This window comes from Pieris rapae, chromosome 18, assembly GCF_905147795.1.
Source record: "Pieris rapae chromosome 18, ilPieRapa1.1, whole genome shotgun sequence".
Classification (NCBI taxonomy): domain Eukaryota; kingdom Metazoa; phylum Arthropoda; class Insecta; order Lepidoptera; family Pieridae; genus Pieris; species Pieris rapae.
Window position 1 is genome coordinate 2,592,947 of NC_059526.1, and position 12,464 is coordinate 2,605,410.

The 12,464-nt window shown below is 35.8% G+C and overlaps 1 protein-coding gene across 1 annotated transcript; it reads left to right on the forward strand.

The window, feature by feature from the left end:
• The first annotated feature begins 5,508 nt into the window (after positions 1–5,508).
• On the forward strand, positions 5,509–6,549 carry LOC123689946. The gene has a single exon (XM_045632045.1). It carries the CDS (start codon positions 5,509–5,511, stop codon positions 6,547–6,549), a length of 1,041 nt encoding a protein of 346 aa, XP_045488001.1.
• Positions 6,550–12,464: the final 5,915 nt, after the last annotated feature.

Here is a 12,464-nt window from a genome sequence, read left to right on the forward strand (position 1 = left end):
TGTCATGTCATGTATCTTTTTTGCCAGTTTTTGCCAAGCACCACCACTGTTCATTCTGTTTTAGAGTCATTCTAGAAAAGAGCGTAGTACAAAAAATTCAAGGGCCCTCGGGAAATGTCATTGTCTATGGGCGGCGATTTCACATAACATCAGGTGAGCCTCCTGTCCTCCTAAGGCTTGGATATTTTAATCCATTTAGTAACATGTGTCAATGTTTATCATCTCTTTCTGATTTGCTTATTAGTTACTTCTCGCATAGATTTCTGGTATCTAAGCTCACATTTAGACTTACTCAAACGTCATTCGTTTAGTGGATTATTATTTGTATCTCGCAATTTCTTGCCATTTGACAAAGGCTATTTATTTATTAACACTTCGTTGCATTACATAAAAGAAAAAAATATATTAAACATAATTAAATGAAAAGCGATTTCCAGACAACCACTGTGAGTAAAGTAAAAAAAAACATGGATTAAATTACATAATGCTGAATAAATGGCTAAATGGTGGTCCGATGGATTTTTTAATGCGTAGTGGTTAAGGAAATCTGGAATTGGCAACTACAGTATCTATCCACTTTACTGTCGTATTAGTATTATTTTGTACCTCAGAGATTCACACCAAATTGACCACCAAAAACGATTTTATAATGCCTAACAATAAACAATAAACCTTAATACCTATGTATATTCAGTATTTAGTATCATATCTAGGTTTAGAACCCCATCCTGTGCACCTGCAGAATTCAGCGATGTTGCCTTTTGAATTTGAAAGTTCGAGGTAGACTTGCAATAATAAAGAGATTGCATTGAAGATTTATTCAACAGTAAACATTTTAATTATAGTACCAACAACTGCGCCAACATTTATTTCGATAATAATATGATGTGGAATTTTAACAAGCTCAGAGTGTAATTACTTGACACGAATATTGTGTTTTACAAATTACGCGTAATACTTTAAATTGAGTTGAAACTGGGATTCATTTACATATTATAAAAGAAATTATTGCAGTGTTTAAGAAAAAAACTTTAACACATGTGCTCATGGTTTATAAATTTCCCATCTATACATGTATGGATGAACCGATTCTGATAGGGTTTTTCTAATGAGAAAAATACCTGATTAAAATAAATAAAAAATCACCTAGATATGATCTGATTCCCAGAAATTTATTAATAATTACGTAAACGTGCCGTGATACATCATGTTATTTACCTCCATTTTTAATGTCGTAATACATTATTGTATAATTTGTCCTATCTAAATAAATATAAATCTTATATAATTTATTTCAAAATTTTTCTTTCTAGTTCGTCTTAAAACAATTTTACATAATAAAGTGCCACAAGCGAATTATAAATACACAACAATAAATTATAGCATAACAAGCGGACAATAATAAACAGAAAAATTCTCTTTGGAGTAGAGGCTCTTGGGCCGTAGAATTCAAGTGCACAGGCGCTAATAAAAGTTTAAGTTGGCTTATAGTAGATATTACCGGTGACCCCAGAGCCTGCTCTTTCCTCATTCAACGAATAAGTATCGCAATACAGATCAAGTTCTGCCAAAATTAAAGGTAAACTGCAAAAGGGACAAAACTGCTTAAATTTATTTTATTTGTCCCTACTATTAATTGAAATAAATCATTCTGTACTTTTACAGAATTTTCAAAATGGCTTAAAAAAATTTAAGTTTATTAAAAAAAAACGAATATTGTCGTGGTCCATTTCCTGAATGGTTGCTCAACTAGTGATTAACTATAAATAAAGGGCCGATGATATGGTCAAACACAAGTGACAAATACGTGGCTTAGTTGGGTTTTCAGTTAAAAAACGAATGAATATGACCATAATAATTGTGAAGTCGCCACTGATGGAACGACCAAAATGCTTTTATTCGTATTTTAACTGAATTCAACATCAAAAGAAATAGGATATTTGGCCTTTGATAAACAAGCACATTATACAAAGCTACAGGTGTGTCAAAGAGCGATGGAACGATGTATGATGGGGAAAACAAGAAGAGACAAAATAAAGAATACAGTATTAAGGAAAATAACTAAGGTAACAGATGGTACAATAACGATCAAGAAGCTTAAGTGGAAATGGGTGGGACACATCGCAAGAGGTACAGAAAAGTGGAGCAAAAAACTGCTTAACTGGTGCCCAAGGTACAGCAAACGCAAAAGAGGGAGACAACTGAGAAGGTGGATTGACCACATTAAAGAAACGGCAGGTGGTACATGGCAGAGAGTGGCACAGTGCAGAGAGGAATGGCGGGATTTGGAGGAGGCCTTTGCCAAAAAAAGGGCACACAGATGCACCAGAATTGGATTAAAATGGAAATTTGTTTAAATGTATATAAAATATATAATGTAAAATGTATCTGAATAAAGGCTATTATTATTATTATTATTATTATTATTATTAAACAAGCACATTGCATGCCGATAGCCGACATGATAGCGCTGATAATTACGCACGATACAATATTGAATGTTATTGTTTGGAAACTGTCGATATCGCGCTGTTTGCTCAACTTGTTTCCAGTTTTACATTAAATTTAACACTTGCTGGTCTTTCGACGCTAGTTTGCCTGCGTTTACTAAAATAAAGTTGAATGACCTCTCATTGATGTAAACATAATTTAGTAAATTAGATCTTATGTAACATACCCAACGTTATTTGTCTTAAGGATGGTGGGATACAGTAAATTGGAAACCAGACGGGACATACTGTTGGTCTATGTTCTAAAAGTTCTGTGCAACCCTATAGTGCTCCAAGAACAGGGTTTCTTTGTACCTTTGGAATATGTGCGACGGCGAACGCCTAAGTTATTTCCGATACCAAGGGTCAGAACCAGTATGTTGCATAGATCCTTGTTATCAAGACGTTGCGCCTACTGCGACATATCTATCGAATGCATTCACAGTAGCGATATTGTTTATGGTATACTTTATTATATTTTATTTTATTTTTATCGACATTATCACATTGGCATAGTCTGGCTTGTACCCAACGTTCAGGCCATTATAAGAGCCGAAGGTTGGCCCTCATCTAGCCCAGAGCTCGAGCCTTTAGACTTCAAATTATGATCAGTTTTAGAGGACATAGCCTGCTCAAAACGACTCGGCGACATTGAGTTTCTTAAAGAATCTTTGGAGCAAGCAGTTGCGAAATTTCCCTTGGAAAGTGCGTAAATCTATAGATTCGTGGCAATATATAATATAGGCATGTATTAAAGCCATAGGCGTCCATTTGGGATATAATATTGTTTTAATTTTTGCTGAGACTTTAATAAATATGTAGGTATAAATTGTAATAATATTAAATTACTTCATTAAAAAAAATGCATTTTCATTTAAAATGTAGCACTAAACTAATACTTTACAGTCATTTCTTCATAAAATACCAGGAGTAGCGTGCTCTGTATATAATGTATATTGTAAATATAATCGTTATCTTGCTACACAATAGAAAAAGACATTAATTCCGTGCGAAATGAAGAGGAGATAAAAATTCCTTCAGTAATTTGTTCGTCCTTTGTGTTCCTGTGAAAAGGTGAGCGCTATTGTGTTTCATACAACTGACTGATGCGTGCCTTATACAAGTACAGTTAGTACGTGTATGGTGTACATTCGAAATATGAATTTTAAAAAGAAAACGTATTATGAGCTGTATTTTCAATCTGCTTTATCTGTATTATTATTATAGCAATTTTTTAATATTTATCGTTATAGAACGTATAGATATTGGTGTATTTGTCAATTATCATCCTCGTATATTGAGGGTAAGTATCCCTTATCTTTTACAAATAAAATGCTAAACAGTTAAATAAACAAGCTTATTCAACCATTTAAACTACAATTTCTAAGTAGATAAGTAATACTCGCATGAATACCTTACAGTATTAAAAAAAGTGGTGGAGAGTTTATTGCCAGTTCTTCTCTTCCGTTCTACGCCCTTGATTTGAGACTGGCAGTAAATGTAAAATTAGAAACATTTAATAAACCAAGCTATATAACAAGCTTATTGCAAGTGTAATGAATTTATGATAACTTATTATTATTTTACAATTTTATTATGCTTAAAATTATTATTTATAATTTAGAGTATAGATTATTTGATGATTGTATTTGTTAAATATGTTTTACTCGATGTAAGTAAGTCGATTGACTCGATACCAACATTCACGAACAAAATGACGAGTCGTCTTGAGACGATCAAAAAGAAGCGGGGGTCAGTCGGACCGATCCGCTTGACCAAGACGGACGTTAAATTGTAAGCTGTGTGGTTGTTTAAGGATAAGAAGTGTTGGAAATATACTTAGTTATTGTTGTAACAAAGCAGGCGTTTATTATTATACACCGAGAATCGAATATAGAGAATTCATCGCAATTCAGAAGCGGGACAAGACCCAATCTAAGGTGCGTACAAGTGTTTTATACGACTATTAATGTTATTTCTATAAATGATTAGAAATCGAACGCCCCACGTGCGCTTTGGCTACTAGAGATTATGTACGTCAATCGAGCCATGTGTGCTAATTAGTTATAGGTTATGCGTACCTACAATAGGAAGCCAAGTGTGCTTAGTAGTTAGAGGTTATGTGTGCCTACAATAGGAAGCCAAGTGTGCTTCAGATACTAGAGGCTATGTATGCCTACCGAGCCATGTGTGCTTAGTCGTTAGAGGTTATGTGTGCCTACAATAGGAAGCCAAGTGTGCTTCAGCTGCTAGAGGCTATGTATGCCTATCGAGCCATGTGTGCTTAGTCGTTAGAGGTTATGTGTGCCTACAATAGGAAGCCAAGTGTGCTTCAGATACTAGAGGCTATGTATGCCTACCGAGCCATGTGTGCTTAGTCGTTAGAGGTTATGTGTGCCTACAATAGGAAGCCAAGTCTGCTTCAGCTGCTAGAGGCTATGTATGCCTATCGAGCCATGTGTGCTTAGTCGTTAGAGGTTATGTGTGCCTACAATAGGAAGCCAAGTGTGCTTCAGATACTAGAGGCTATGTATGCCTACCGAGCCATGTGTGCTTAGTCGTTAGAGGTTATGTGTGCCTACAATAGGAAGCCAAGTGTGCTTCAGCTGCTAGAGGCTATGTATGCCTATCGAGCCATGTGTGCTTAGTCGTTAGAGGTTATGTGTGCCTACAATAGGAAGCCAAGTGTGCTTTAGATACTCGAGGCTATGTATTCCTCCTGATCTGTGAGCGTGTAGTAAGTTAGAGTAGAGGTCATGTGTACCTAGAAGAAGCAAAACTAAAAAAAATAAGAAGCTAAGTATGCCTATATAATGTATCCCTTAGAGCGTGTCAACGTTAACGAAATCATTATTGTATTTTGTTTTCAGTCAAGGATTAATTTCAAATAAATGAAGTTTATTTCTTTAAATACTTAATTTTGAAATGTTTAAAAAAAACATATATCCTTATAGTTTTAGTACGTCTAGACAATGAATTGATATACTAACATAATAAAATGATATTTTATTTTTGAGGTATGGATATTGATGAAGCGATGACTCCCGAAGGCTCGCCTTCTCGTAATGATGAATTTCAGAGAAAGCGTTCACGGTCTTCCTCCAAGGCAGCAGCTAAGTCTAAGAGAGGCAAAAAGCGATCAAAAAAGAAACGCAAAGATTCTTCCAGCTCCTCCTCCTCCAACAGTGAGTCACCCCGTAGTTCACGGTGTGCAAGTAAGAGACGATCCAAGGAAAAAGGTAGTTGGTCTACTGAACAGGTACTGGATATATTTAATACCCTTCAAGGGCATAAGTGCAAGATAAGTAATTTAAATAATAATCTTCTCAACAATGTAATACCAGAATTTGATCCGTCAAGTAAAACTCAGAATATCGACTGTTGGGTTAGGAAAGTAAATGAATGTGCTTTAATCTATGAATGGGACGAGAAGCAGACCATACATTTTGCTCTGCAGAAACTGTCTGGCTTGCCAAAGAAGTGGTTCGAAGCCCTTCCTAGCGTTGTTTTCAATTGGTCAGAGTGGCAGGACAAACTTACAAGAGCTTTCCCAAATGAGCAAAATTATGGTCGGCTTCTCGAAGAAATGTTATCTCGCAGTACTCGTAGTAACGAAAGTTTACGTGAGTACTTCTACGATAAGTTAACGTTGTTGAACAGATGTGAAATAAGAGGCAAAAAGGACGTCGATTGTATTATCCACGGAATACTAGATACATCTATTAGAAGCAGTGCACAGGCACTGACTTGTCGCGAACCGGAAGACTTGTTGAATTTTCTAAGCTCCCAACGTCCTATGTTAGAAAATAAAACATTCAATAGGAAACGTAGCGATAATACGATAGTTCGAACGGGTAACACTGCATCATCCTCAGGCGAAAGTTTGTTAACTTGTTTCAATTGCCGCTCAAAGGGACACCCTTACCTTCGATGCCCTAAACCTCTTACGAAATGTGTAAAATGCCATCAGGTAGGCCACAACAGCGATAATTGTAAACTAGAGCCGTTGATTTTGCGAAATGAGCCTAAACAAATTTTTAACTATATCTACCCTCAGTAACAACAGCGACAAATTTTACAAGGTAAACGATAAGTCTTTAACTGCATTTATTGATTTCGGCAGTGAATGTAGTTTAATCAGGGAATCTGATGCTCAAAGTCTGAATTTAACTAAAAACTCAACGGAGTTGCCAGTAATCAAAGGGTTCGGGAACTCTAAAGTATTTCCAGTATATAGGACCAACGTCGATTTGAAATTAGATGAAGTTGAGGTTAATGTAGAGTATTTAAGAATAGTCGTCAGTTAACTTTTTACCAGAGCCCTGATATCGATACCATACCAGAGCCGGTAAAATGTTTGAAGTTAAATCTTGATAACGATACCGACATTTCATTATCACGGTTAGTTGAAGCTACCGCATCTGACGCTGACTTCTGTGGAGATATTTATATTGAAGGTTATTGTAATGGCTATGAGATTTCTGCAGAAGGCATACGTCCTAACGAAAGTAAGATTCTAGCTGTTAAAGAGTTTCCTGTTCCTCAGAACGTACATGAAGTCCGTCAGTTTTGGGACTAGCAGGATATTTTAGAAAATTTATCAAAAGTTTCGGTGAGATAGCCAGGCCTCTTACCAACTTACTCAAGAAGGGTAATGTTTTTTGGATGGAATTTCATTCGTTTAATACCTTAAAAGATAAGTTAATTGACCGACCAGTTTTAGCTCTATACAATCCTAATTTTGAAACTGAGTTGCATACGGATGCAAGTTCTCTAGGCGTGGGTGGGATATTGATGCAATGGCAGCTGGAGTCGCGTGCTCTCAAGCCAATTGCTTACTTTAGCCGGCAAACCACCCCGGAAGAGCGTCACTTGCACTCTTATGAACTCGAGACCCTTGCAATTGTTTGTTCGTTAAAGAAATTTAGGGTATATTTGTTGGGGATTGAGTTCAAAATTGTAACAGACTGTAACGCTATTCGAACTACATTAACGAAACGCGATTTAATACCCCGAATAGCTAGGTGGTGGTTTTTAATAAGTGAGTTCAATTTTAGTATAGAATACCGGCTAGGCATCCGCATGACTCATGTGGACGCACTGAGCCGTAACACAAAATTAAAACCCGAGGTTATCGATAACTCTGCAGTTACAGTCTACAGTATCGACACTGATAACTGGCTCTTGACTTTACAAATGTCAGATCCTGAGATATCCCGAATATATAAAATTCTTAAGCCTGAGTGTGATGAAGAAGCTAAAGATATTAAGAGAAACTATTTAATTAAGAACAGTAGAGTATATAGGAGAGTTGATGATAAGCTCTGTTTAGTAATTCCTCGCAGTGCTCGATGGCAAATATGTAAATCTAACCACGATGACGCAGGTCATCTAGGAATATCAAAGACTACCGAGAAAATTCAATCTGTTTTCTGGTTTCCTAAGTTACGTAGATTTGTAGAAAAGTATGTTAAGTCTTGTATTAAGTGTGCTTATAATAAGGATAATACGTCTCGACATAAGAATGGTCAGTTGTATCCGATAGAGAAGGTTAACATCCCGTTCCACACCATTCACATTGACCACTTTGGTCCATTTGTCAAAAGCAAGAAAGGCAATGTTTACATTCTCACCATAGTGGATGGATTTACCAAGTATTTGTTTGTAAGAGCTGTTAAGGATACAAAGACTAAAACAACTGTTAAAGTATTACAAAATATTTTTTATGACTTCGGTTTACCATCCCGAATTATATCAGATCGAGGTACTTCTTTTACTTCAGCAGCTTTTAAATATTTTTGTGATACCCATGGTATTAAACATGTTTTGAATGCTGTTGCGTGTCCCAGAGCCAACGGCCAAGCCGAAAGATATAACCAAACGATATTAAATTCACTTGCAAAGTATTCTGACGGTGAGGACGAACGGAACTGGGACATGTGTGTAGGAAAAATTCAGTGGGGAATTAATAATGCAACAAACTCCACCACTCAAAAGACAGCTACGGAAGCATTATTTGGAACCAGATTGAAAGATAGCCTAAGTAATATGTTAGATATAAATAACGAGCCGAATTCAAACCTTACAGAAATGAGGCAAGAAGTTCGTACAAATTGAGTCTAGTCAAATTAAACAAAAACATAACTGCGATCAAAACAGAGTTCCTGCCCCGACTTATAAAGCCCCTTCAAAATAGCAAAAGTTTTGGGCAATGATAGGTATAAAATTGTCGAAATACCTGGCTTTAGTAAACGCAAAAATAAATTCGATAGTGTGGTTGCGGTAGACAGGATTTGCCCGTGGATCAATATAAATGTGTCCGAACATAATGATAATTTAGATGCAGTAGCTAGCAGCAGTAGTACGTCTGATAGCGAAAGTAACAAAAGTGACAAATAAACTATCACACAATCAATCTGAATCCAAATAATAGCCGAATGTAATGATTGTAATAATGATGTAAATGTAATGAATTTATGATAAAAACCAAATGTATAGATAGGTTACAATTAGTTCACATGAAACTAAAATATTTTGTTAGTGTACTTATTTGAATTTATAAAACCTTCCCATGATTATATACCGTGCGTCAGGAGATCGCACGTAGTCGGACGGCCGAATGTAATGAATTTATGATAACTTATTATTATTTTACAATTTTATTATGCTTAAAATTATTATTTATAATTTAGAGTATAGATTATTTGATGATTGTATTTGTTAAATATGTTTTACTCGATGTAAGTAAGTCGATTGACTCGATACCAACATTCACGAACAAAATGACGAGTCGTCTTGAGACGATCAAAAAGAAGCGGGGGTCAGTCGGACCGATCCGCTTGACCAAGACGGACGTTAAATTGTAAGCTGTGTGGTTGTTTAAGGATAAGAAGTGTTGGAAATATACTTAGTTATTGTTGTAACAAAGCAGGCGTTTATTATTATACACCGAGAATCGAATATAGAGAATTCATCGCACAAGGTAGTGAAACCTTGCCTAAAGGGACTCCTTTTAATAATATTTTTTAATAATTAAATTTTAAGGTTAGTTATTAGATATATTTTTATGTATTATGTTATTTGTTTTGAATTTATTTGATAATTATAAGTGAAGACCTTACCATAACCTAGATTTAAAAAAACAATATACATAAATGTATATTATATACATATATATAAATGGCGCATGGTGTTATAAAAAACTATGCAGCAGATAATAAACCTTCATAAGTGTACTTTGTCTTGCCTGTATAATTAAACGATTTTAACTTTAAGTTTGACGTTGTATTATAGTAGTGACACTTTATTATGACAATAAAATGCTTTTATAGCCATCCCCATACGAAGGTTATCATCAGTGCTGCTGCAACTTAGGATGACACTACTGAGCAATGACTTGGTGCTGTGACCAAACCTTTACCCAAGATTTGCATCTTCGCTCTGGTTTCCTCATTCTAAAATGGACTTAAATGATTAGTTGATGAGCACGTATTTTTTTGGTCTTCTTGGCTGTGTATGATCCAGACACTTCACACCGACACCAGTTAAAGTACCGGAGAATCGAAGACGTTGTTGTCTCAGCCATAATGATCTCCAAGAAAAGATTTCCGATTGCCTTCCAAATCGCTGTTTGCTGGTCCTTCCAACAATATGACTGTCAGTTCAGGCTTTCTAAGCTACCTCTTATATCTACAACCTACATACAACGTTTTCACTGGATATTCGTATTTCCTGGAAGAGACTACACCCTTCAACGCTGCCAGTGTGTGAGTGTGTGCATGTAGCATCTCAAAGTTTTATACTAACTATCTGCAGCTCACACCTACCTATTATTTTTTAATTATAGTTTTATAAGTCAGCTCTTTATTATATATAACATAACAGCAAGTTAATCTATATATATAAAAGAAAGTCGTGTTAGTTACACCACTTATAACTCAAGAACGGAAGAACAGATTTGGGTGAAAATTGGAATGGAGGTAGCTTAGAGCCAGGAGACGGACATAGGATACTTTTTATCCCGTTCGGCAGCGTTCCCGTGGGACTTGACATAAAACGTCAGTCACTATAAAACGTGGTATAACAAAAAAGAATAATAAAACGCAAATGATAGCTATGTAATTGACGTATAATGACAGCTATGTAATGACGTATATATGACAATTTGATATTTGTAAGAAATCAATATTCAAAATATTTCTATTAAATAAATAATTAAATGTAATGATAGTGCCATTGCCCATTCGTATAAACAGTGAAGAGAACTATAAAACTCGACATGGTCGTATGTATTCAGTTCATCCAAAGAATGATTAATGTTTCTATTTGTTGTTGTTGTCGAAAGACGCATTTAATCGAGTATTGGAGCGGGAACGTGAATATGATCACCAGGAATTAGATTTAGTAGTTCAAACGAATGTAACCCTGTTGAATTACCAACAAAAGCAAGTTTATGATACTTTAATGAAGGTAAACGATGATGAAAATGGCAAGACATTCCTCATGTCATTAGTTTTAGCAACTGTTCGGGCGAGATCCAACATAGCGGTTGCAGTTGCTTCTTCTGAAATAGCAGTCACATTGTTAGAAGGATGCCGTACGGCTCATTCAGAATTAAAATTACTGTTAAATCTTCAAACTATTGAAGAACCAACGTGTAATATTGCAAAACACTCAGCAATGGCAAAAGTTTTAGCGGCATCGAAAATCATCATCTGGGACGCTGGGCGTCTGGGCGCATAGACGTGCATTAGAAGCACTTAACCGAACATTAAAAGATTTACGCAATGACTCAAGATGTTTTGGAGGAGCAATGATTTTACTGTCTGGCGATTTCCGCCAAATACTGCCAGTAATTCCAAGATCTACGGCTGTCGACGAAATAAACACTTGCCTCAAATCGTCAAACCTATGGCGCTATGTGAAGAAACTGCAGCTGACAACAAACATGAGAGTTACATTGCTTAATGATACATCTGCTGAAGATTTCTCGGAGCAATTGCTGACTATCGGTAATGGTCAAGTACCTGTCGATGAATGGAATCAAAAGACGAACTTATTAACAATGTGTTTCCAAACATTATTTCTAACTACAAAAATAATGAATGGTTGAGTGAGCGAGCAATTTTAGCGGCTAAGAATAAAGATGTAGATGACCTGAACTACATAATTCAAAATAAGATCATTGGAACAATGCTTCATTCAAATCTATTGACTGCGTCACAAATGAAGATGAAGCCACCAACTATCCAATTGAATTTTTAAACTCTTTGGACGTGCCTGGCTTACCACCGCACAATTTACGCCTAAAGGTTGGCTCCGTAGTAATCATGCTTCGAAACATAAACCAACCGTTGTACAGTTTTGCAACGGTATGCGTTTGGTGGTTAGAAAATTGAAGAACAATGTAATTTACGCTACGATAATGATAGGAAATCTCAAAGGTGAGGAAGTTCTTATTCCGAGGATCCCGATGATCCCAACCGATATGCCGTTTGAATTTAAAAGACTTCAATTTCCGATACGTCTTGCATTTGCCATGACCATCAACAAATCACAAGGCCAATCCTTAAAAGTTTGTGGTTTAAATCTAGAACATTCATGTTTTTCCCATGGTCAATTATACGTGGCATGTTCACGGGTCGGAAGACCATCAGCGTTGTTTGTTTTTGCGCCTGATAATAAAACAAAAAATGTCGTGTATCACAAGGTACTTAAGTGAAGAACAACCTATGTACTAAAATACAGAAATAATAATGAATGATTAATGTAGGTATTTAATTTTTTTGTATTTTTTCCAATAAAAAAAACAAACTGCTTATTTATTGCCATTAAGGCGGAACAAAGTTCGCCGGGGCAGCTTGTATCTGAATAAAAAGAATACGATTTTACACAGAGCTACAGATTTCCGCACAAAACTTAATCCAATTACCTTCCGTACCATTTCTTATTTAAACTTTTATGAGATCGCAATGT